Below are 25,958 nucleotides of genomic sequence, written 5' to 3'. Positions count from 1 at the left end.
CTCACAGCAGGCTGGACGGAAGCGGGCCGCAAAGCACCTAGGGTCTTTCCCCCCTGGGGGTGTGAGCTCTTCCCTTCCACCCAGTCTCCTCACTTTCAGAAAGAGACCTTCAAAATGCTGCTTACTTTCCGGGCTCCCCCGTGCCCCCCTCCCCGAGATATTGATTCCACCCTGGGCTAGCAGGTGCAGGAACTCCCACCACCCACACCCCACGCCACTGGGTCAGGCCCTGCTCTCTAAGAGTTTCTTTAAAAATCCAAATCCCCAGCAAGGAAGAGATAGCCCTTAGAGCTGGACTGATGCGTCTGCGGCTTTCCCTGAAAACTTTTCGAGATAGCAGGTGTCTAATGAAGGAAGGGGCCAGCACGGAAGGGCCCTCTTTAAGACAGTAATTTGCGGTCCTTCTCAATTTTGCTAAGAGCTGCTGGCTCTTTGGTCGGGGGAAGCTGGACACCCGCGATTGGGACTCTGATCGTTTCACAAAGGACCTCCTTCTCGAACCGCCTGCCTGCCACCTGGGGGAGGGAAGAAGTGGTGGCCCACCTCTTGGGGGGGGTGCAGGGGCCCGGGGCAGACTGGCAGTGCTCACCTCCCTGCTGAGGGCAGGGCTGGACTGTCTTCGGAGAAGCTGGCTCTGACCTTGGCTGGGCCGCTGCGACCGCCCCTCGTCCCGGGCCTGGAAGGCCCCCGGCGCCTCGGACTTCCTATGAGCAAATGCAGCCGCCCCTCTGAGGGCCCTTGGGACTGTCCCAGCATCCCGGCTCCTCTACTCCCGCCCCCAACGGCGGCAGGAGATGTGGGAGATCCAGGGACCCTCCACGAGCTGGTTGAAGGGCCTTAAGTAAGGGATGATCCTCTCAGGTTCTCAGTTTCCCCTTCTGAAAAATGAGGAGGGTCGACATCGCTCTAATCTACCCACCTCATGGGGTGAAGTGAGAAAAAGGGGTAAACACAGGTAGGGGGCTTCGCCTTGGTCTTGACTGCCTCCCGCCTCACTCAGGACCTCCTGTTTATGACTCCCACCCCACCAGCAGTCCACCACTCACCCCTAGATAAAGGTGACGGGCCTTTGTGGGAATTAAGGTTTATTGAGCACCTACTGTGTACCAGGCACTGTGCGCACATGATCGGGACAGCAAACATTTACTGAGCACTTTCTATGTTCCAGGTGCAAAGCACTTGACCACCCCACTTTGTCTCACACAACCGGTGAGGTGGGGGCGGGAGATACAGGGTGTAATGTGCCCCCACTTCCCATCCTTTCTGCCCTTTTCCTGTCTACATGGTGGGTTTTGGATTTCCCAGACCCGTCTTTTCTTCCCCCCTCCATAACCAAGAGGGTTCCGGCACCTAGCCTTGACCACTCCAGGCCATCTGAGCGGTCAGTAAAGGAGCTCTTAGCAAGGTCGGAAGGAAGAAACATCCTCTACAATTCCAGAGAAGACCAACACAAACTGTCCACGCAAGTGGCACTTCTAAGGCACCTGGACTTCAGGCACGGTTGCCCAGTCCAATGAAGATAACCTCTAAGCTGTAAAAAGTCCCTGGTTTCAGTCCACCGTCTTGCTTAATAATTGGTAGCCATGGCTGTTAATATTTAACGTGACCTGAGAGGTAGGAACCAAACAGAATCCGGGCACACCTCTCCCCTCCCGTAGGTAAGGTCATCAAAACCAAAGACCCAACTACTCCGGTGGAACTTTATTTCAACAGGTCTGACTTCATCTAAATTGACCAAGGGAGCTGGGTCTCTAACGGCTGACGTGAGGGAAGCCTGAAAGAGACCACTCGGTGCGAGGCCTCCCCCCGAGCCAGCCAAAAGGGAAGGAGTGGGGACCTCTGCACAGCCAGGCCTGCCTTCGGCCTGCCTCTGGCTTGGGAACTGCGCGGAAACTCCACGGACACTTTGGAGAGTAGAAAAAAATACATATATATGAATTTGGCATTTTTGGGGTGGTCTTACAGCTTTTCCAATGTCATTAGAACCAGACCCATAAAGTCCGTTGAGATTTTAGCAGCTCTTAGGAGACTGACTCAGGGCGCCTGGGTGGCTCAGTCGGTTAAGCGGCCGACTTCGGCTTGGGTCATGATCTCGTGGTCCGTGAGTTCAAGCCCTGCGTCGGGCTCTGTGCTGACCGCTCAGAGCCTGGAGCCTGTTTCAGATTCTGTGTCTCCCTCTCTCTGACCCTCCCCTGTTCATGCCGTGTCTCTCCCTGTCTCAAAAATAAATAAAATGTTAAAAAAAAATTAAAAAAAAAAAAAAAAAAGGAGACTGACTCACAGAAAACCAAAGTTCTCTTCCCTGGTGTAAGTGTTTCAGAGTTTGAGGGTTGCCTGGTCAGCTTCCATTTTTAATCTATTCGAGGCGACGGGAGTCCCTTCCTCTGTGAGATCTGAGGTCACAGAGTGGTGAGTGTTCCACAGAACCAGGCGCCGGAGACTCCGTGAAGCGAAAGCCCCAAACGTGACTGGGTTGGGGGGCATAACGGCGAAAAAAAAACTCAGGGCAGGGTGGACAGGTGGACCGGCCAATGTGCGCTTTCTCAAGTGGATGCGCTGAATAAACTCCAGCGTGCTCAACAATGAGCCCTTCTGAGAAGTTTCCCCCCATGTGGATTTGAGACATGGGAGGAAAGGACTCCAGAAGATTCCGAGAAGCCAACAGAGAGACCCAGCCTTTGCGATGCTGAAGCAACAGTGTCCCCTTGGGCCATCAGTGTTGATGTGGCTACCCCAAGGGAGAGGCAAAGGAAACACGTTTCCCTTGGAAGCTCGGATGGGCTCCATTCTATTTCCAGAGAGTAGTAAAGGACAAGAGCCATCAAGTCTAGCAAATTCCATGAAGACTCTTTTGAATTCAAGGGATTACAAAATGCTTACATGATGCTAAGATAAGGGATTCCAAAGGCATCTGAGGAGGGGGGGGTGTGTGTTTAGATATCAAGATATCAAGCCCAAACTCCTCATGTTTTAATGTGATAGCTTTTTTTTTTTTTTTTAACCAGTGCCAGACGATGTGGAAGATGTATAATAAGCAGAATGTGATAGCCCTTTAAGAGAAATCGTCCGGGCTCAGGTAGACAATGCTTGGACAGAATAGATGCTCAATAAATACATGTCGAACATAGGGGAGAAAATAAAAGTATGGCTCTATAGCTAGCCACTCATAAATTTTGGTCTGTCCCTTACAGATACTGAAATAGGTTTTAAAGGCTCGTCTTCAGGGGACAAATGTTTTCCTATTTGGAAAAAGCGCCATACGAGAGGAAAAAATTAATTACGCAGTAGAGTTTTAAAACGTTGATTAAAAAGCAAACAGTCTGCTTCCCCAAAAGGTATACAATAAACATATGCAATTTTTTATATACCAATGATACTGCAATAAAGCCTTAAAAAGGTAAACAACTTCAAAGAGAGCAGAATAAAATGAATAGAAGTATCTGTGTAAAAATAATTGAATGTCAACAAAAGTACAAACACCTTCCAGACTTCTATTCTAAACACTTGGTCTGTCTCAAAGTTATCCCTGGAAGAAGAAGGAGGAGGAGGAGGAGGAGGAGGAGGAGGAGGAGAAAGGAGAAGAAGAAGAAAATTTAACTTTGGTTTAAAGACTTTAGTGTCCCTGCTGAGTTATCAGATAAAATCAAAGGTATGCAAAATGATATTGGACCAAAAACAGTCATCATAAGAAGATCAAAGACAAAGGGGGTTTTTAGGGCAGTTAAACTACTCTGTATATCACAATGGCGGATACACGCCGTTATACATTTGTCCAAATCCATAGAATATACACCATCGAAAGTGAGCCCTAATGTAAACTCTGGACTTTGGGTGATAATGATGTATCAATGTAGCTTCATGGTTTCTAACAAATATTTCATGCTGGTGGGGGATGTGGATAGTCCGGGAGGCTGTGTATGGGGGGGGCGGGGAGGGACAGGGGCTGAATGGGAGACCTCCGTACTTTCCACTCAATACCGTGAACTTAAAACCGCTCTAGGGGCGCCTGGGTGGCTCAGTCGGTGAAGTGTCCGACTCTTGGTTTCAGCTCAGGTCAGGATCTCAGGGTTTATGAGATCGAGCCCCACATCGGGCTCCATGCTGACAGTGCAGAGCCTGCTTGGGATTCTTTCTCTCTCCCTCAAAAATAAATAAACTTAAAAAAAAATTTTTTTTTAAACTGCTCTAAAAAATTTCTTAATGTGTTTTTCAAAAAGGCCAAAGAAAGAATGACGCTAATGCCGGGGACCACAAAGGTGGTCACCTGGGTACTAAACGGATAAAACTTACTGGAAAAGGAAATTTGAAGAGTAAGAGATAAGGTTGCTCAAGTAGAGTCCAACCTAAGAGACAATATTGCCTAAAGGAAAACAAAGAGGAATTCTGGAATGCAAAATATTACCCGCTCCTAGGGTGATGGAAAGGTTCTAAAATTAGGTTGTGCGTGGCTGTGCAACTCAGGCTTAGTAAATACGCTGTAATTCATTGAATTATATGCTGTAAGTTTTGAGCCTTCCAGACCAACTTTTTGTTCTCTTGACCTTAACTAATGGCATTCCAGCCCCGATCCTTGAAAACTCGGAGGCTGGGACTGCTGGAGAAAGAAATCTCAGCCAGATCGGGAGGAAATGTTTCCTTTCCCCGCAGCTGTGGCAAAGCAGACGGTGTGGGGCCATAAACGGCCCGCGCAGCACTCGGGAGGAGGAGGCTCATAAAATACCCGGACTTCAGGCATTGTCGCCACGTCCCAGGAAAGCGACCTTTAACTTCTAAAAAATGTGTAATGCTGTGCGTTCTCTTATTTAAAATAGGTGGCTTTGGCCATTCATTTTAAATTGACATCTCTCTGTTTTCTGAAACGCATGGGGACCCATGAGTTTCCTTTGTGAAAGCAGAAAAGAAGCATGGGTAGTTTTTTCTCCCTCATGTAAGAAGGAAAAAATAAAATAAACCTATGATTCTGGATCAAGCAAAGGGTTTGAGAGTTAAACCTTATTTAAATTAAGGGTGCCCGGGTGGCTCAGTCAGGTAAGTGTCCAACTTTGGCAGGTCACGGGTTCGAGCCCCTCGTCAGGCTCTGTGCTGACAGCTCAGAGCCTGGAGCCTGCTTCTGATCCTGTGTCTCCCTCTCTCTCGGCCCCTCCCCCGCTCACGCTCTGTCTCTGTCTCTGTCTCTCTCTCAACAATAAAGAGAAACACACAAAAAAACAAAAACCTTATTTAAATTAACATACTAACGTTCTCCCCATTTTACAGATGAGGAAACTGAGGCTCAGGTAGGTTAAATCACTTTACCAGATCCCCTAGGTTGGGGAGTTAGACTTGACCCAGGATTTGACCCCCAGCCCGCCTGACCCTGGTCTATTGCTCTTAACCACTAGGCTACACATAGCATCATTTGGTTGTCAAAACAAAAACAAACACACACACACACACACACACACACACACACACACACACACCTCTGAAAATGTGGAAACAGAGATGAAGTGATTTGCCCAAGGTCACACAGCCAGTAAGTGGCAGGGTGGGGCGTCTGAACCCTTTCCACCTGCCAACCTAAGCCTGTGAACCTTCCACCTGTCCTGCTGCCGAGCCTCCTCCCCACCCCGCCTGGCTGACCCCGCCCTGAGCTCACCTGCGCTCTTGCCCGAAGAGGCGCTCCACCTCTGCACGGCCAGGGCTGCGGGTACGGCCCCCGTTGCCGCACTGGGGGCCTGGCTCCCTCTGCGCCAGCCTCCTGGGCGGGGGCAGGTCGGCCAGCATGCTGTACTCCTCCCTCTCCAAGTTGTGCCTGGTCTCCCCAGGGGGCGCCGAGCCCCGGGAGCCCCCCGAGCTGCCCGGCGGAGGTGAGGATGCCAGGAGCACTACGTCACTGGGGGGGTGGCGGGGCGGGGAGGAGGCTCGAGGTGCATCCCGGTGTCCGATGCACACTTGGGGGGGCAGCACTGGGGAGCCATGCAGAGAGTCGGTGGAGGCGGCCAGGCTCTCCATACTAGTCCCTGGGGGATCCTGGAAGAAAAGGGAGGGCTCAGGGGCCTGGCGTGGTGGGGATGAGAAGGAGGGGGCATCCCGGTGCCCAATGCACACAGGGGTGGGGATGTGGGGGGGCTCGTGCAGAGAGTCTGTGGAGGGGACAAGGCTCTCGGTGCTGGCCCTGGGGAGATCCTGGAACAGGAGGGAGGGCTCTGGGGCCTGGCGCGGCGGGGAGGAGGCCCGGGGTGCGTCACGGTACCCGATACATACAGGTGGGGGGAACTGAGGAGGATCGTGCTGGGGGGACTGAGTCTCAGCATCTGATGTGTCTGGGAGGAAGGGAAAGGGATCAAACTGGGCGTGGCGGGGGGGTGAGGAGGCCCGGGGGGCATCCCGGTGTCCAATGCACACAGCTGGAGGTATATAGGGGGGGTTGTGGTGGGGTGATTCACTCTCAGATGCATGGGGGTCTGGGAAGAAAGGGAAGGGGTCATGTTGCAAATAGCGAGGAGGGGAAGAAGCTCGAGGAGCATCCCGATGCCCAATACACACAGAACATGGAGGCTGGGAGGGCTCAGAAGAGGTCTGGGGTGCCCCGCGGGTAGCAGGGTACAGAGGTGAAGTCCGGGAGGCACTGTGGTGGCCCAGGTTATGGGAAGAGGAAGTGGCCCGGGGTGGTGGGCTATACTGAGTAGATCCAGAGGAGGACAAGGGGGGGTCACGCTGAGCTGGCCTACTGGGAGATGAGGTCTGAGGCCTGTCACCTTGGGTTGGCCGAAGGGCAATGGATGCCCAGGGGACCTCACTTTGCTTGGAGCGAGATGGGGAGGAGGTTCGGGGGCCTTCACTCTGGGTTGGGCGAAGGGGAAAGGAGGCCCAGGGGATATCTTTGTTAGTACGATGGGGAGAAGCATTCCGGGGATTGTTCCGTTGAGTGGAGCATCGAGGGGAGGAAGTTCCAGGGTTGTCCCGCCGAGAGGAAGATTGCGGGTAGTCTCGTTGAGTAGAAGAGGTTCTGAGGTTGTTCCATTGGGTACAAGAGGTTTTAAGGTTGTCCTTTTGGGTAGAAGAGGTCCTGGGATTGTCCCGTTGGGCACAGGATGCCCTGGGGTTGTCCCGTGGAGTGGTTCTGTTGGGAGAGGAGGCTCTGGGGTTGTCCCGTTGGGTGGTTCTGTCGGGAGAGGAGGCTCTGGCGTTGTCCCGTTGGGCACAGGATGTTCTGGGGTTGTCCCGTGGAGTGGTTCTGTTGAGAGAAGAGGCTCTGGGATTGTCCCGTTGGGCACAGGATGTCCTGGGGTTGTCCCATTGGGTGGCTCTGTTGGGAGAAGAGGCTCTGGGATTGTCCCTTTGGGCACATGATGTTCTGGGGTTGTCCCGTTGAGTGGTTCCGTTGGGAGAGGAGGCTCTGGGATTGTCCCGTTGGGCACAGGATGTCCTGGGGTTGTCCCGTGGAGTGGTTCTGTTGGGAGAGGAGGCTCTGGGGTTGTCCCGTTGGGTGGTTCTGTTGGGAGAGGAGGCTCTGGGATTGTCCCGTTGGGCACAGGATGTCCTGGGGTTGTCCCGTGGAGTGGTTCTGTTGGGAGAGGAGGCTCTGGGATTGTCCCTTTGGGCACATGATGTCCTGGGGTTGTCCCGTTGAGTGGTTCCGTTGGGAGAGGAGGCTCTGGGATTGTCCCGTTGGGCACAGGATGTCCTGGGGTTGTCCCGTGGAGTGGTTCTGTTGGGAGAGGAGGCTCTGGGATTGTCCCATTGGGCACAGGATGTCTTGGGGTTGTCCCTTGGAGTGGTTCTGTTGGGAGAGGACGCTCTGGCGTTGTCCCATTGGGCACAGGATGTCCTGGGGTTGTCCCGTTGAGTGGTTCTGTTGGGAGAGGAGGCTCTGGGGTTATCCCGTTGGGCAAGTCTTGAAGGAGAGGATGCGCTGGGGGTGTTTTGCTGTGTGAAAGAGGTCCTGGGGTTGTCCCGTTGGGTGATTTGTGGGGGAGAGGAGGCTCGGGGGTTAGCGAGCTGCGTGGAAGCAGTCTGGATAACGTCCCTTTGGGTAGAACGATGGAGAGAGGAAGTCTGGGGGGTGGCACTTCGAGGTCCGCTCTGTGGCGTTGCACAGGAAGCCTGGGTCAGCGCTGAGCGGTGCTGCTCCAAGAAGTATCCACTTTCTCCCCGGAGCTTGGCCCAGTGCTGACCAGCACTTCGGCTCCCGCTGCAGGTGTCTGGAGAGAGGAGATGATTTTTTTGTTTTTAACATTGACTTATTTTTGAGAGAGAGAGACAGAGCGTGAGCAGGGGAGGAGCAGGGAGAGAGGGAGACCCAGAATCAGAAGCGGGCTCCAGGCTCCAAGCAGTCCGCGCAGAGCCCGACGTGGGGCTGGAACTCACGAACCGCGAGATCATGACCCAAGCGGAAGTCGGATGCTTAACAGACTGAGCCACCCAGGCGCCCCGAGAGGAGATGATGAAGGCAGAGCCCACAGCCCCTTCTTAGAGGCTCCACTGTCCGTACGAGGTGACTGCACCCCTGTAAATAAGGCAGATTGGAGGGGGCTTAGTGGCCTCTCTCAAGCTGAGGCTGGGATTTGAAATTGAAAGCCCAGCCTGACTCAGTCCATGGGAGGTAGGCTCCAGGGCTGGAAAGGCACATGGCCTGCGGGTCCCGGAACAAATTCATAGAGAACAGTTCTGGCAACAGCCCATGTAACCCCCGAGGGGGGGGGGGGTCCAGCAGCAGCCACCTAGCAACTTCCCTTTCCCTGTTCTACTCCTGTGGTTGGGTTCTGAGAAATTCCCCCATCTCTTCTAATGAGCCTCTTTCACTGTGATAGTTCTAGAAAGCTCCCATTCCTCACACCCAGAGAGGCCCTTGCCCTAGAAGCTCCTGTCAGAGCTGCCATGAGGATGGGCTGGCCTTTTGTGAACCTGCAGCATTAGCCTCACCAGGGAGTTTGCTAGAAACGCAGAATCTCAGCCCCCTCACCCCCCCGCCCCGCCCCGCCCCGCCCTGGGCACCCTGCCCCGAATCTACGTTTAATAAGATTCCCAGGTGATTTGCATGCACATTACTGCATAAGCAGCCCTGGTCTAAGAGATTATTGTAACTGCCCTAAGCAGGCACCTCTTCACAACTCCCGTCCTCATGAAGGGGCCGCCATGACCTCGGTGTCACCCACCAGCCCCCTTATCCTTTGGTCATCCGGCATGGGGTGGCCGCCAACTCTGTGCGTGTCCCCGGGCCGCTGCTTCATCAGGAGAGAAGTAAAGGGTACTGTGGCCTCATCTCGAAGGAACCACAACGGCTCTCGTTAAAGGCCGTGCTTAAGATTCCCTCTCCTCCTGCTTGGGAAAGCTCTGTCTCTTTCCACACTTTCTGAGCTGCTGTCACCGAAGTCTGAATTTCCGGCGCCTAGCCAGGAGCCAGAACCACACACAGAGCAGCGCTTAAATTTTTCGTTGTTGCCTGATGAACTGATGCCCCAACGTGTGTGCTGTGGGCTCCCAGGTTCGCCGTCCCATTCAGGGAGATCCTTTCCAAAAGGAAACCTGGCTAGATCACTCACCCCTGCGTCCAAGGAGGGACCGAAAAGCCATCAGACTGGAGGAGACTGGGGAGACATGGAGACTAAATGCAATGTGGGTCCTGGATGGGACGGTAGGACCTCAGAGGGACAGGAGTCGAGAAACAGGTGAATACAAATAAAGTCTATAGTTTTGACACTAGTAGCGTCCCGATGTTGATTTCTTAATTTTGGTAACTATACTATGGCTCTGGAAGAATGTCCACAGCAGGGGAACCAGGCAAGGGGTAGAACAGAAACTCTCTGTACGCTTTGCGACTCTTCTATAAATTTAAAATGATCTCAGGGGCGCCTGGGTGGCTCAGTCGGTTGAGCGTCCGACTTCGGCTCAGGTCATGATCTCACGGTCCGTGGGTTCGAGCCCCGCGTCGGGCTCTGGGCTGACGGCTCAGAGCCTGGAGCCTGCTTCCGATTCTGTGTCTCCCTCTCTCTCTGTCCCTCCCCTGCTTGTGCGAACTTTCTCTCAAAAATAAATAAATAAACATTAACAAAAGAAATTATCTGAGAATAAAAGACTGGAAAAACATCAGGGGCTCCCAACTGCATTTGAATTAAATTCCAGAGACTTCCCCTGGCTGGGCAAAGGCTCTGGCCGCCCCCACTGGCCTCCCAGTTCCATCTGGGGAGGGGCCTCGCCTTCTAGTTTTCCATTGTGTCTCCCGGGCTTCGCAAAAGTGCTAAGCACAGCAGAGGAGCTCAATGATACTGCGCTGCCACCCTCCAGCTCTGAGCGCCGCCTCCCACGCCGTGCCTGGGTACTGGCTGAGGTGGCGATTGTCACTCCTCTCAGTGCCTCCCAGCTGGGTCATCGCCCCCAACCTTGGCTTCTTCCCCTGCCCGCCCATCTCAAGAATCCCTTTCAGCCTGGCCCACCCAGGATCTGACTTCACTCCTGCAGCCCCACTCGTGCACAGACAAGCCAAGCTCTACAGATGTCCTAGGGCACAGTGTCCTGTCTCTCAGCCAGCTGGGCGTTGGCTAATTCCTCCTGGGCCTCGTGGGGTGGGGGGGGGGGGGGCCTGCCTGCAGTTTGGGAGCCTGCCACGGGGAGGACAGTGGTGACTGACTTCGACCGAGCAGGTCACACAGTGAGTTGCGCCCACGCCACTGCCTCCGTGTTAGAAGCAAGAGAGCAGGTATTTCGTACAAAATCCCACTTGCCTATCAGGCCACTCACATTCCAGGGAGGCAGTTGGCTCCCTGTGTTCCCTGTGAGATTACTTCTTCCCATGCACCCTCTCCCCAGTGCTGATAGGGCCAGGCAGTGGGGGTGGGGTGATGACAAGACCTGATTCATGTTTTTAAAAGATGGCTCCAGCTGCTGTGGGGAATGGGCGGAAGAGCGCTGGGCAGCAAAGCGGGGACTCTGAGGGGGCTCTGGCCACAATCCCAGCGAGGGGCAGCGGTGGCTGGGCCAGTGAGTATTGCGCAGAGGACAAGAAGGGGACAGATTTGAGAGGTGTGTTTCCCAGGTGGCGCTAACCAGAGCTGCTGAGGATTGAATATAAAGGGTAAAGAAAAGAGCGAAATCGGGAAAACACACAATTTGGGGCCTGAGCTTCCAGCATGCCGGGGACATGGAACAGACTGCAGGAAAACCAGGTTTGGAGGGAGGTGCAAGTTGTGGGTGGCCCCCCGCCCCCACGGGCTTCCTCTCCCCCCATCTCCCATGCTCCACACGCTCCCATCACCCACACTGGGTTCACAAGTCAGCGAGATGCTAACCAGTGCCATGGGCATCTGGGGGCTTGGCCTGCCTGGTAGCCTTTTCCCTTTCTCTGCGCACAACGTCGCCCTGATTTCCTTTGGGCAATCTCTTCCCCCGCTCTGAGGCCATGAGGTGTGCACAGGGGTCTGACCCCATCCCTGATCACCAGGGCACGGGCACATGACCCATGCTGGGTCCCAGGGAGAACCCTTCCTGGGACTTGAGCAACATCTATGGGAAGACTGCACCCTCTGTCTTGGGAGCTGAAATGCAGATAGGATACAGCCTGGTACTGATATTGCTCATTGTGCCCTGACTGGGGGAAGGTCTGGGGGAGAATGAAGGCAGCGCGGAAGGAAACATAGCAGAGACCAGATTTCTAATGGTATTTGAACATCTGGATGCAGCCATGCCTGAAGTCACAAACCCCTAAACTTTTTACTTATGTGAGTCATTCTGTTTATGTGCAGCCAGTTTCTGTCAATTGCAACCTGATCCTAACCAACGAGTCGTGAGATGATGTATTTAAAGCAGGTAGCATGGGGGCGCTTGGGTGGCTCAGTCGCTTAAGCGTCCCGACTTCGGCTCAGGTCTGATCTCGCGGTCCGTGAGTTCGAGCCCCGCGTCGGGCTCTGTGCTGACAGCTGGGAGCCTGGAGCCTGCTTCGGATTCTGTGTCGCCCTCTCTCTCTGCCCCTCCCCTGCTCGCACTCTGTCTCTGTCTCTCTCTCAAAAATAAATAAACGTTTAAAAATAATAGTAAAAATAAACACAGCTGATGTATGGCACACCATGGCCGCTCCTCAATTATATGGGAACTGTTACGATTACTCGGGTCACCAAAGTAAGCTGTGCCAGGGGACCCAGATGGCCAGGGAGATCTGGCCAGGCCTCAGGCCATCACCACACCTGTGGTCACGGGGACCAACCTGGCCTGGAAGGACTCACCTTCCTTTCTCTGGCCTGCGGTATCTCCTCCCGCAGGCGCCCGGGTGACGGGACATGGAACCCTTCGGGCACTGTCAGCTCTGGGCCCCTCCTGGGGCTTCCTTGGGATCATCACTGTGAGCTCGTCCCAGCTGGGAGCCTCTTCCTGCCTTTCAACAGTGTCCCAGTCCTGCCAGGGAAGGGAGGAAATGCATATTTGGAGCCTTTGGGCCTGTGCCCCCAGCACGAGACGGGTAGAAGGAAGGGAAAGGCACCAACATTGAAAGAGCACCTGCTGAATGCCCTGCACTGTGCTGGGCTCCTTAAGGCACAAACTTAGCTAATCTTCAATCAACCCACGAGGTAGGCATGCACGTATGTTGGTGCTTAAAACTCCGCCCAAAGTCACACAGCTGGGAAACAGTTGAGGTGGGAGGAGGACTTGAACCCAGGGCAGTTGGACTCCCTGCAGTGGCACAGCAGCCCCGAGTCCTCAGAGGCACTCCCAGGGTCCAGAGAGAAGTGAGGTCAAAGCCTCGCCCCTCCACTTCCCAGATAGGTAGCCTTAGGTAAGTTGCTTCCCTTCTCCAAGCCTGTTTTCTTGCCCCAAAATGGGGCCATAAAAGTCTCTACCTCTGAGCGGGTGGTGAGTCTTCTTGAACCCACACCTGCCATCCCATCACTTCCCCTTGGGGGTCTCACAGATAGCCTGCCTTTTCTGCCCTGTGACAGCCCTTTGAGGGGTGAGTACCCCCGGAAGCTCCCAGGCAGATGGCCCCCAGCCCTTCCCTGGGCCCCCCAGCCTGCTCCCTCTCCTCTGTCCCTCGGAGATCTATCCCAGGGCTGGTCATGGAGTTCAGCGGTGTGTGACCAGGACAGGGCTCAGGACCAGTTCTGTCCGAGGTCTAGGCAGCACGCCCGACATCCCGGCCCTCTGTGACCTTGAGAGTTTTTGGAAGGCTGACCCGGTTGGTGATTCACCTGAAACTCCTTCCGTCTTGTCTTTTCGCAGCCAAGCCCCAGCCCCCTGGGCCCGCCCTGCAGAGACCCCGCACCCCTCCCAGGTGGTTGGTCCAGCTGGCTAAATCTCCAGAGGACCTTGGCCCGGCTCCCTGGTGTGAGAGGCTCAGCCCTTGTCTGGAGTTGTGGGCGGGACCCCAGGGCTGGCACAGAGGGGCGATCGTGTCCCCAGCTTTTCATCCCCAGCTCACCACGGAGGACGAGTCGCTGGGATCATCAGGGGTGTTGCACTCAGGGCTGGAGCTGGTGCCGGAGTCGGGGCCTTCGTCGAAGCTGCCGCTCAGGGAGGAGGCCAGACCCTCCAGGTAGGGCACTGCCTCTTGGCCCTGGCTCCTGGGGGCGGCTGTGGGGCTCTCTGCAGAGGACCCTGCTGACGGGCCCCTGGGAGAAGACACAGACCTATGACTTCTTCCCCCAAAAGTCATGGGAATTAGGGAGTGATACCCCCACCCAGGGACACACACACCTCGCATTAGAGCAAAGGAGGGAGCTAACACCAAGGGCTCTCTGTGCTGGGCTCTTCACATGGACCGCCTCTTTCAGCTACAACAGTCTCCCTTTGAAACGTGTGTAATGATGCCCATTTTACAGATGAAGACCCTGAGGCTCAGAGAGGTCAAGGGACTGGCCAAGGTCACAGAGCTAGGAAGGGCTACGGCTGCATTGTGAAGTAAAGCCCTGGTTTAGGAAGCCAGTCAGGACAGCCACAGGCCCGGGAAGGCTTACAGATGGCAGTCTCCCCAAAGAGTGACCCACAGACTGACCTAGAAGATGGAAAGGGATAATGGCCGTGAAAAAGAGGTCTGTGGTCAAACGAGTCTCGGACATACCACACACATCTCCTACCTCCCCTACCCCAAAGCCCAAGGCCCGCTAGCAAACTAAAGGTGCTGACAAGTCTTGCAAGAGAGATATTCAAATCTGTTTATCCCAGCCTTTCTGAAATATATTTGATGGCAGAGCTGGTGTTTGTTTTGTTTTTAAAATAATACCTCCCTGTGAGGAATGCATGTTCCCCAAGCAAAGCCAATCTGATTCAATTCCTCTTATTTCCCAAACAGGGAAACTGAGGCATGGAGGAGGGGAAACATTTGCCCATGCTCCCTTTGCCCCTCAGGGATGGAACTGACGCTGGAACCCAGGTTTCTGGACCCTCAACCACGACCTCCCAAGGCACCTTGGCCTAAAGAGGGACTTCAGCTCAGGCCTGGGCGTGGAGGGAATCCCAGAGCCTGGAGCAGGCAGGTGGGTGGTAACAGGTGCCGCGCCCCGCCCCCGCCCCCCTCCAGTGCTGACACTGTTTAATCTTTTAAAGCTGTGCAAAGGGAACCAGGAAATGTGAGCGGTGGGGGGCCATGCCCCCTGCGGGGTGGGTGCCTGGCAGTGCCATTCCCCAGAGCAAACTGAGCTAGGGCCCCAGGAACATGCCCACTGCCTGCCTATGCCCAGGCCGTGTGACCTGACCATATGACCCACACCGGCAGCCAGCACAGACAGATCCTGCCATCCTGAAGGGGTGCAGGGTGGGGGCGGGTGAGGGCATCCTCCCCTCGGGAACCCCTCCCCAAGCCTGGGGCTCTACCCACCTCTCTGGCCCTGGCCCAAGGCCCAGGCCCACCACGGACTGGCAGCCGGAGGTCGAGGAACCGAGAGGACCCTCAGAGACAGGCAGGCGGCGAGGCAGGTCGCAGTAAGGCACCTCAGCACCTGGAGGGCTCCCCGGCTCCTGGGGCAGAGTTGGAGAGAGGAGGCAGCTCCTGGCCCACGTGGGGGTTCCCCTCCCCCCCACGCAGCCCCTCCCCCCACCAGGCCGGATGGAAGTGTCCAGGCATCTCCTCCTGGGATCTCAGGCTTCTCAAGGAGAGCTGTCCGTCAGGCTGGAAGCCCCTCTTGGGACCCAAGCGGGGGGGCTGGCGGAGATAGAGGGTGTGTGCACGCACATGTGTGTGGACAGGTATGTTTGCACAAAAGCCCGTGCGGGTGCGAGCGGGCCCACGTGCGTGCGTATGCAAGTCCGGGGAGTGGGTACGCTGACACACGCGTTTGCGTTAAGTTCATTACTACATGCGTGTTGCTGCACGCGGACGTGTGTGTGCCGGAGGGTGGGAGGTAAACAAAAGCAGGGTGGGGTCTTCCGTAGCTGGAAAACAAGGGTGAGGAGGGGAGGGTGAGGACAAGGACCAGCCCGGCCTGGAGACTGAAGGCAATGGGTGAAAAAGGAAGTCTGAGGTCTGAGGAAGACCTTGGAGGAAGGAGAGACTTTCGGGGCTAAAGGAGGGGCAGGGGGCTCCGGGGGTGGGGCGGGCGGGAGGGTCCAGGCCCCAGGGGGGCGGGTGGGGCCCTGAGCCCAAGGCCCTTCTGTCCCTCCCTCGCCCTCAGCAGGGCCACACCTGCGAAGGCTGGTGCCGGGCTCACCCGGGGGGGAACGGCCGCTCACCTCCGGGAAGCCCCCCCCCATTCCTCCCCACCTCCCCGGGGTGGCGGGCCCTCCCTGGAGGTGGGAGACAGCGGCCACAGCACCCTGCACCCCGCCTCCTCTCAGGTTACCTGGGCGGCGGGCTCCGCGGTGGCGGCTGGCGGCTGTCAGCACCCTCGTCCCCGGGGGGCTCCGGCTCAGGCCCCCACGCTGCCGCCCTCCCAGGCCTTGACTCTGGGCCGTGGTGGTGGCGGCGGCCGAGGCAGCGAAACCTTAGAGGGGCCGGCTGCGAGCAGGGGCCCCTCATTACTCTTTCATAAGCCGGGGCCCAGCCAAGAACAATGCGGGACATGAAACCGCAGGAACCTGATCCCCGCCCGCTCACCTGAGAGCCGGGCGGGGCGGGGGCCCGGGCACGGGCTCCCCGGGGACCCCGGAGCTCAGCGCCCGGGGCCGAGGCCACAGCCTGGCCACGGTTCAGGGTGGGCAGAGACTGCCCCGGATTGCAAGAAAGCCACCCGCGGGCCCTGGGCAGCGCCCGGGAGTGGGGCCAGCGTATCTGTCGTGCCGTCCAAGCCAGAGGAGGCCCGTCTGGGTTCAGTTTCGCCCCCTGCCCCGGAGCCAGATTCTGATCAGAACTCAACAGCGGGAGGTGTCAGATCCACAGCCCAGGCTGGCGCCTTGGCCGCCCTGGGGACCTTGCCACATGAATGAGGAGGGAGCAGAAGCGTGGGGTACCAAAAAGGGGTCCAGCCCAGCTGGGCCCAAGCAGGACCCCCCCCCACCTGTCATGGCACCTCCTCCCTGCTTTCACCCCCAGCCCCCGACACTACCCACTGTCCCCGTGAGCAGTCCCAGTAGCCAGTCCCTGGCTCTGATTTCCTGTCTGGCGGGTCAGCACGGGCTCTGGCCTCAGACAGACATCAGGCCCAATCCTGGCACCTCCATTTCCCAGCTGGGTGACCTCAGCTTGGTGGCTTCCCTCTCTGAGCCTGGGTTTCTCATCTCCAAAACCGGGGTGATAAAAGCACCCACCTCCTAGGGGTGTCACGAGAATTAAACGGGTTAATACTTGTAAAGGGCTTAGAACAGGACCCGGTCTGTACATCTTATGTATAATAAAAAATGTAAAACCATTAAAGAGAATTTCATTAGTGTTAAATCAATAGGATGTTAAACACATTTAAGAATAAATATGCTGAGGGGGCGCCTGGGTGGCTCAGTCGGTTGAGCATCCGACTTCGCTCAGGTCACGATCTCACGGTCCGTGAGTTCGAGCCCTGCATCAGGCTCTGTGCTGACAGCTCAGAGCCTGGAGCCTGCTTCAGATTCTGTGTCTCCCTCTCTCTCTGGCCCTCCCCCCGTTCATGCTCTCTCTCTGTCTCAAAAATAAATAAATGTTAAAAAAATAAAAAAATAAAAAAAAAAGAATAAATATGCTGAGAAGCACCTGGCTGGCTCAGTCAGAGAAGCATGTGACTCTTGTTCTCGGGGTTGTGAGTTCGAGCCCCACATGGGGTGTAGAGGTTATTTAAATAAGTAAAACTTAAAAAAAAAAAAAAGAATAGGGGCGCCTGGGTGGCTCAACCGGTTAAGCGTCCGACTTCAGCTCAGGTCATATCTTGCGTTCATGAGTTTGAGCCCCGCATCAGGGTCTCTGCTGACAGCTCAAGAGCCTGGAGTCTGCTCTGGATTCTGTGTCTCCCTCTCTCTCTGCCCCTCCCTTGCTCACACTCTGTCTCTCGCGCGCTCTCAAAAATAAACATAAAAAAAAAAAAAGAATAAATACATTGAAAGAGATGTGTGTGCCTGGCAGACAGCAGGACCCTCCCACCTCCCTCCGTGCAGACCCTGGCCTTGACCTGGTGGCCCATGTGATTTCCAGGGATAATCCCTCCCCCATCTCTCAGCCTATAGAAAGCTCAGCTGAGAGCAGAGCACAGAGGCATCCAGGACCCATGCTCCTAGGGGAGCTACAGTACGCTTCAGGGAGAGGGTTGCCCTGGGACCTGGGGCCACTTCTGCATACTCTCGGGTAGCATAACGCCTGGCACCTTTTAAGCACCCGTTCAGTATGAACAGTGTGAACACGTGAGCTAGCCCCAGGTCTCAGCCCAGAAGTGGCTGGGTTGACTCTAGAATGCGGACCTGTCTGTATCCAAGCTCCTCCTCCTGTTCCCACACGTGCCATCTCCCCAGCCGCTGGGGAAGGGCATGTGCCTCAGAGACAGACCCACGGGGCTTTCAGGCATGTTCCCTGAACTTGGGGCTGAGGGTAGAGAGCTGTTATTGGTGGTGTCAAGACAGGTAGAAAAGAATCCTCCAGACTGACTTCTCGGGTCGGGAAGGCGGGAGAGAGGAAACTTGATGTGTATTGAATTAACCACATGTGACTTGGGCTACACGGTGCCAGATGCCCTGAGTGAGAACGCCCTGTTGCCCCACTTTACCCATTAGGAGAGTGGAGCCAGAGAGGGTAAGTGGCCCCAGGCCACACAGCAGGTAAAGGGCAAACCCAGGTTTGGAACTCTGGCTTGCCTGCTTTCAAAGCTGAACGGCAACTCCCTTATAATGGCCACCTCGTGGAGCCTGACGCCCTGCATAAACCGGCTGCCAGCCTTAAGAGGAGCCTCGGGATCCTCTGGGAATGATGGAGCCATGGGGGCGGGGGGAGGGGGGCGGAGGCAGGCGGGGTCAAGGCTGGAGGGGGTCCGTGGAGATTCACAGGTCCCCTGCTTCTCCTAGGGCTCTGGGTTTACGTGTAGCGGGGCTTGGCCTAAGACCACATGGATTGCCAAGTGAGAAAACACAGTCCCTTTCGCTCCTTCAATACCTTCAAGGAGAAAGTCTCCTGTGGGTGTTGGGGTGTCTTTAATGTCTCCCTAACACCCGCCAATCTCCCTTTGTAACAGAGAGACAGCAAGCTTCAGGCTCAGAACCGGCCTTCAGCCGACAAGACTCTCTAGTTAGAATTTAAAGACGTTTCAGATTTTTTTTTCGTTCTTCCTTTTTAACCTTCTATATAAAGGATATGATCCTGGTTTTCTATTTATAGGGATGATATAAAGTTGTGTTTCAATATAAAGTTTAAAAGGGTGTTTATTTAAAGAACAATAAAGTAAGTACTAGATTGCATGAGGCTATGGCAAAAAAAAAAAAAAATCATAAAAGCAGGAGGAGAGTGACTCACATTTGGGAAACGTACTGTGGTCCCAGCACCTCGTGGAACAGACGGCAGAACCGGGGTTCTGCCCAGGAGGAAGGCCAGTGTCTGGGTTCGGCCGCAAGTGAGTGGCCCAGCCAGGGGCAATCCGTCATGAACATCCCCATCCCAGAACACCACACCCGCTCAGGAAAGCTGGCCTACCTGGATCCTCGCTCTGTGGGCCTCCTCGGGGTGAAAGCAGTTTTGACAGCAACCCTGGGCAAGCACGTTGGCCTCAAAGTGTTCACAGGGGACAGTCCCAGCACCCCCCTCCATATTGGCTGAGTCAGGCCACGGCAGTTCCTGCGATCCGATGGTGGCCACCGGGAAGAAAGGGGGGCAGGCAAGGGCCAGGTAATTGGCTGGTGGACCACCCGGAACCCGGCCTCAGCTGCCCCTAGACAGACAAGGACCGAGGAAATAAGGTCATCCATCCATTCATTTATTCACTCAATAAACACTCCCGGGGCGCCTACGTGGCTCAGTCGGTTAAGCGTCAGACTTCAGCTCAGGTCATGATCTCACGGTTCGTGGGTTGGAGCCCCGCGTTGGGCTCTGTGCTGACAGCTCAGAGCCTGAAGCCTGCTTCGGATTCTGTGTCTCCCTCTCTCTGCTCCTCCCCCACCCACGCTCTGTCTCCCCCTCTCAAAAATAAATAAACATTAAACAAAAAAAATTTTTAAACACTCCTGAAGCACCCACTAAGCACCAGGCACTCTGCCAAGCATTTAGACATGTGATTTCTAGTCATTACCGCACTGTTGCTCAAAGTCTGTTCTAAGGACCCTGCATTAGACTCAGCCGAGCTGCTCATAAAATGCATATTCCCGGGGCACCTGGCTGGCTCAATCAGTGGAGCATGTGACTCCTGATCTCCAGGTTGTGAGTTGAAGCCCCATGTTGGGCACAGAGCTTACTTTAAAAAAATATATATATATATATATAAATTCTCAGTCCCTCCCCAGATCCACCCAGTCAGAATCTCTTGGAGGTGTGAGGCCTGGGGTTGTGCATTGTTAAAAAGTCTCTTAGGTGATTCAGTGCACCCTAAAGTTCGAGTGCCTTTTCTCACGGTTATCTTACATTGTAGATAAAGCCAATGCCAATTTAAGATGAGGCATCGAAGACTCACCAAGGGTCCATACCTTGTTCTAGGTCCCAGGAGCTGAACTGGTGCTCTGACTTGAGCACAGAGCTCTCCCATCTGGGGGAGGCCACTGAGAGCTCCAATGCCACGCCCTGGGAGGGGGGAAGGGGGGATGCCCCGACGAGAGTGACTTGAAGATCCCTTCCTCACGTACACAGAGCCCCAGGAGGAGGGTGGGACAGAAGAGAAACCCATCTCCCCAAATCCCATGCACCTTGCGGTGCCCCCAGGTCACCAGCCCACACACCTGTCCTCACCTGGCAAGTTTCCTGCAAAGCCTACCAGGAGATAAAGCCTTGGTTGCCAATCTCAGCTGAGGGCTGCGGAATTTCTCATCCTCCCCTGGGGCAGCCAGGGCAAAGGTTCCTGGCTTCTCCACCATCAGACCTGGGGAGGTGGCAGGGCCCGTTGTGTATGTGTGTTTTGGAGGGGGGTACCCACTTGCCCCTCGATCCTTCTTGGGCCATCATCTCCCGGAGACGTCCCTTGCCCCAGTGGTGGAGGGGGCGCGAACCGGTTCCGCCCAGCTTGGGCGGTTCTTTCCTGGTCTGGCCATATAAAGGAGCATCGCCTGAGAAGGAATACGCCGCTCATCTTCCTGGGGGCGGATGGGGGCTCTGTTCATGTGCCCCTCACTGCTCCCGCTTCCTCCTCCTCCTTATTCCCAACCAACTGGCAGAATGCTCAAAAATGCACATTAGGTGTGGCTGTAACAATGGGAAACCTTCAGCGGACACTCATGCCCCACCCGGAGAATGGACTCCTGGACCTCTCCAGCGGGTCAGCCAGTCCCTCTCCGTATGCCTCGCCCCTCTCCCTTACCCCACCGGCCTCCTCTCCCCGCTCCCCTCCCCGCCTTCCGCAGCGCAGTACTACTGACCTCGGCTCGGGTTTCCACGCACAGGAGGTGCCCGGGTGGGATGCCGGGGTCACAGCTCCTATTTTAACAATGAATCAGAACGTTGCCCGGGAGGTGGACGAAGACCACTCCCCTGCCGCTCGCGCATAGGCTCTCTCTTGGCGCCTCATTTACATAAGGGCTGTGAGATTGGACCACCCGAGGGCAAGGGGCGGGGCGGAGGCGGGCGGCGCCCAGAAGCCTCCGAGCGCGGGACCGGCCGCACGTTTAGCCTGAGCTGCTGGGTCTGGGTTCCCAGGGGGCCCATCAGAGGGCTGGCACTTGGCGGGGCTGTCTCCCTCTGACCTCCTTCCCGTCGATGCATCCCCTCTACAGTTCCCTAGGCTGGTCTTGACCCAGATGTCGGGCTAGAAGACTTAAATTCTCTGTGCCTCACTTTTCTTATCTGTAAAATGGGAAGGGTAGTAGTACCTGTGCGGATGAAATGAAATGTCCGGGCGTTTTCAGCCTCCATCTGCTCGCTTCCACTGACGTAGAACTCACTCACAAAATGCACAACTCTCTCTTTTTTTTAGTCTTCCCCCCCTTTTAAGCTAATATTTATTTTGCACTATGTGCCAGCTCCTGTTCCAGAATCTTTACATTCATCAGGACACAGTAACCCAAAGGGCTAAGTACCAAGATCCTCATTTCACAGCAACTAAGGACAATTAACTTACCAGTGTCACACGGCTAGTCAGAGGCAGAGCCAAGACTAAAACCCTGGTGTGCCTGACGTCCTCTGACACCACAGAACATCTTCATTCACTAATTCACTCGGACATTCACATGTACCTGTGCTGGGCTCTGGGGAGAGGGTAACATGAATAAAACGTGCTTCCTTCTGAGATGAGAAGCCCATTGACCCGTGGAAGAGATAGCCCCTGAACTAGGGCATCCTGACCCAGGATGGAATGGGTGAAAACATAGTTTAGTAACAAGGATCACGAGTTTTCAGCTTGATCCCCATTACTACCAGCAACACAGAGAGCAGGGAGACCGATGGTCAATATCCGACTCCAGCGACTCTTGGCTGTGTGCTCTTGAGAAAGTTACTTGACCACTCTGAGCCTGGGGTGGGTTAGACATCTGGTGTGAGTTTGAAGCTCAGGACAGGGCCCCGGGGTCTTTAGCCCCCCTCCGCCACCAAACAATAAAACCTGGAGCTAACTCACGGTTGCACTCCTGACAATTCAATTCATGAAATACTCAACGGAGCCCCTACCTTCTGGGTAGGCGGTGCTGAGGATACTTAGCAAAGAAAAGATTGAATCTTCTGCTTTCTTGGTGCTTTACACTGCAGTGGAGAGCAACAGACCCCAAACAAGATAAATAAACAATATATGGAGTATGTGGGCTGGTGAGAGGTGCTAAGGAGAAAAATGAAGCCGGGAAGGGGCTGGTGTGGGAGGGCATTACATTTGAAATAAGGTGGTCAGGAAAGCCTCGCTGACCTGTGACATCTGAGCAAAGGCCTGGAAAAGAGAGAGTGAGCCTGCAGGCCCTGGGGAAGAACAGACTGGCTGAGGGGACAGAGTGTGGAGGCTGGAGTAGAGAGTAGGGCGAGGGAGGGAGGAGGGGAAAAGTCCTGGGGCAGGACGGGTTTGTCCTGAGCGCCCTCCCTAGCTCTGGAGCTGCCTGGCTGGGGCCCTGGAGGGCAGGAGAAGATGGTAGGAGGGTGGGCAGAAGCCAGGGTCCTGAAGGAGAGATAATTGGACAGGAGGCAGGAGGAGGAGGCCAGGGAACCCCGGGGACTCTTGAAAGAAGCCCCACTCTTGGAGGGGACCGTGGCTCTAAGAGTGATTGAGGCCCAAAGCGGGGCTTTTAATCATCTAAGTAGTAACAGCCCCTCCTTTTCCCAAGGGGGCAAAGCTGACCTCTCTGCATACATGATGGGGTTTCTCCCAGCACCTCCCTGTGATGAGAAGGGCAGCTGTCACCATCCCCATTTCATAGGAGTGAAACTCAAGGCTGAAGCGGCTTAGGCAAGTTGCCCAAAGCCACTCAGTTACTTGATGACAGAGCCCGGTCTAAAAAACACAGTCCCAGAGTCCTGTGGGATGGCTCAGATGGCTCAGGGTTAAGGGCGCAATGGCAGCCAGGGCAGCGCTCGTCCCCACTGTCACCATTATATCTCAGCCTCACATCCCCCTTTCTGTTCCCTGAAGAGTCTGTGCCTGCTCGTCTCTGTCTTTGCTCATGCTGTTCCCTGTGGCTGGGATCCGCTCTCCCAGGGGTCTGGGGTAGCTGAACCACCACTGACATTACTAGACCCACACCGCCCCTCTGACCTTGACCTTGGCTTCCTCACACTCCTGTGGGAATGGTCATCCCAACCTCGGAGGATCATGTGCTCCGGGCAGGCGCGGTAGTGATGCAGGGGGCGTGGCCCGGTAGAGCAGAAGCAGGAAGGCTGCAGTCTCTAATGGGGTCATCAGGGCTGGCTCCAGCCCATGGCCACCTGGGAAGTGGTGATCAGGGCGGCCGGGCTCACTTTTCTCTTTTCTTTTTTTTAATTAAAATTTTTAAACTTTTTTTTAATGTTTATTTTTGAGAGAGAGAGAGAGAGCGAGAAAGTGAGTAGGGGAAGGGGCAGAGAGAGAGGGAGACACAGAATCCGAGCAGGCTCCGAGCTGTCAGCCCAGAGACTGATGTGGGGTTTGAACTCATGGACCGCGAGATCATGACCTGAGCCAAAATCAGACGCTTAACCGACTGAGCCACCCAGGATCCTGCCCACCACCACCCCCCCTTTTTTTTTTTAAATTGCAGCCAGGCTTACTTTTACTGAAGAAGCCAGAAACCTGAACTTCTGCATGAAATCTCAACATCTTAAAATATGGCTAAGTCAAATTGTTTTGTTTTGGTTTGGTTTTTGCCTCAAAAAATTGGGTAAACACTCAGACTTGTTCCTCTTCACAGAGATCTTTAGTCAAGGGCAAAAGACTTCTAGGATCTGAAGAAAAACCAGAGTATAAGTCAAATTGTTTGTTTCTTTAAGTCAAATTGTTTTTAAATACTCTGTGAGTCAGACCAAGCTAATATGCAGTGTTCCTGAACTGGTAAATCACAGATAGATTTTCCTTTAAGTGTATTTATTTTGAGAAAGAGAGGGCGGGGGGTGGGGGTAGGGGGGAACAAGTGGGGGAGGGGCACAGAGAGAGGGGAACAGAGAATCCAAAGGGGTTCTATGCTGACCGCACAGACCCTGATGTGGGGCTCAAACTGAGGAACCACGAGACCATGACCTGAAGTCAGACGTTTAACCAACTGAGCCTCCCGGGCACCCCTCACAGATAGGTTTTTTATTCCCTTAGTGATAGTTGAAATAGCACCCCCTCCAGGAAGCCCTCCCTGCTTCCCCGGCCTTAAGAAAAGGGCTCACTGTGCTGAGCTGAGATCTCATACAAGACTCACATGGCTCCTAGGGTGTCTTTCGTGTTGTGGACCATGTGAGTGCGCCCCTGGAAGGGAAGACTCGGCTTGTTCAGCCAATGGGTCAGTATTCGTGTCTGTATCGAGAGTATGGCTTGCTTCATGAGGGGGCCACCTCAGTGTGCCTCAACTGCAAAATGGGCTTAATGGCATTGCCTAGACCGTGGGGTTACTGTGAGAGCTCAGTGAGTGAAACCAGGTAGAGTGGCTGGTATACAGTGAGTGTTCAATAAATGCTACTAATATCTCTCCTCCAGTCTTCTCCATTCGGTCCCCACAGCTATAGCTTGTGAGCCACGAGTCGACCGTGGGCAGGGACTGCCCTCTCCTGCTCACCAGTGGATCCCCAGTGGCTGGGACTTCTTAGCGCTCAGTAAATGCTTGGGGAAGGAGTGAATGGACACCTGCCTGAGAGGAGGGCCTCCCTGCCTCTCACGGAATGACAACAGGGTCCTGGAGCCCCCAGTACTCCCAGTGCACCATCCACGCTGCCACTGGGCGGAGGGGGGATGTCTCTAAAACAGTCACTGACCCCGACTTTCCCCTGCCAACCCCCCAACCCCACCTCAGGGTGTCCCAGTGTCCACAAGCTAAGGGTCCAGATCCTTAGCTCAGTATTTGAGGCCCTTCAGGGGCTCCCTGGGTGCCCCCCACCTGCCAGCTCATCCCCTCCCGCAGCCGCCTGGCCAATCCAAATCGTCCCTCAAGATTCAGGTCAAGGGTCACCTGTCTCTGCTCTGTGCCCCTCTGGGCCCTCTAATACTTTGCTGAACCTCTGGCCTCCAGAGGGACTCCCATGTGTCTGCCCCCTCCCTGGGATGCAGGGACTATGTCTTCTTAGCCATGACGTGTAACCTCTGACGTTATGCACCTGGAGACTCATTTTCTCACCTGTCAAATGGAGCTAATATCCGCTCACAGTGCTGTTCTGAGTTAATAATGTAACCGTCTGACACAAGAGAAGGGCTTGATAAATTGCTTTCCCAGCCTCTTTGTTTTTTGGTTGTTGTTTGGCAATCCTGCTGACTAGGGTGCAAGGGAGAGGGCAAAGTTCATTGGACGGGGAAGGTTTGTTTCACCCGGGCCCCAGGAGAGATGGATGTGGTGATGGGAAGGAGGAAAACAGATTCAGAAACTTGCAGACAGGCAAACAGAAACTTGCAAACTGGGGCCAGAAAATTCTAGAACAGACTGTTTCGAGAGTTACTGGGAGCACCTGTGGGGAGGGGGAATTGGGTCCCATGTGATGCAGCCAGGATTGGTTGAGGACCCACAGTGAGCGGGGCCCTGGGCCAGAAGGAGAAACATAGCAATTACAGACACAACTTCTCACTAGGGGGCTCATGGTCAGCCTGTGGGGGGGTTGGGAGACAGACATAACCAGGTTACAATATGTTCAGTGTTTGAAAGGAGGCAACACCAAGTGTCAGCGCAGCCCACGTGGGAAAAGGATTAATTCCCGGGTCTGGAGGAGGGGTCAGGGAAGGCTTCCCCGAGGAGGTGGCTCAGAACAGAGCAAGAGAGGCTGTGAGCAGTCCGTGAACTTCTAAAGGGCGCCTACCACATCTGGAAGAGGCAGATGTCGGCTCAAAACCCGGAGGACGTTTGTCACGCGGGACCTGCTCACAACTGAACAAGGCAGTGAGGTCTTCAGCTCA

The 25,958-nt window shown here is 55.0% G+C and overlaps 1 protein-coding gene and 1 pseudogene across 1 annotated transcript in view; both read right to left on the bottom strand.

The window, feature by feature from the left end:
• Window positions 1-19,217, bottom strand: part of TRIOBP (TRIO and F-actin binding protein) — a 50,638-nt gene extending 31,421 nt beyond the window's left edge. Inside the window, exons 1-6 of the mRNA XM_027070787.2 lie at window positions 18,983-19,217; window positions 14,786-14,925; window positions 13,391-13,580; window positions 12,201-12,369; window positions 5,639-8,186; window positions 590-704 (exon numbers count right to left, since the gene is read on the bottom strand). Coding sequence (XP_026926588.2) covers window positions 590-704; window positions 5,639-8,186; window positions 12,201-12,369; window positions 13,391-13,580; window positions 14,786-14,925; window positions 18,983-19,096 — 3,276 coding nt within the window. The 5' untranslated portion in view covers window positions 19,097-19,217. The remainder of the gene's footprint in view (window positions 1-589; window positions 705-5,638; window positions 8,187-12,200; window positions 12,370-13,390; window positions 13,581-14,785; window positions 14,926-18,982) is intronic.
• Window positions 19,218-23,735: 4,518 nt separating this feature from the next.
• LOC113602946 (uncharacterized) lies at window positions 23,736-23,841 on the bottom strand (annotated as a pseudogene).
• Between the last annotated feature and the right edge of the window lie 2,117 nt (window positions 23,842-25,958).

Source organism: Acinonyx jubatus, chromosome B4 (assembly GCF_027475565.1).
Source record: "Acinonyx jubatus isolate Ajub_Pintada_27869175 chromosome B4, VMU_Ajub_asm_v1.0, whole genome shotgun sequence".
Classification (NCBI taxonomy): domain Eukaryota; kingdom Metazoa; phylum Chordata; class Mammalia; order Carnivora; family Felidae; genus Acinonyx; species Acinonyx jubatus.
Note: the sequence above shows the minus strand (reverse complement) of the source record. Positions and strands in the feature narration are given on the sequence as shown.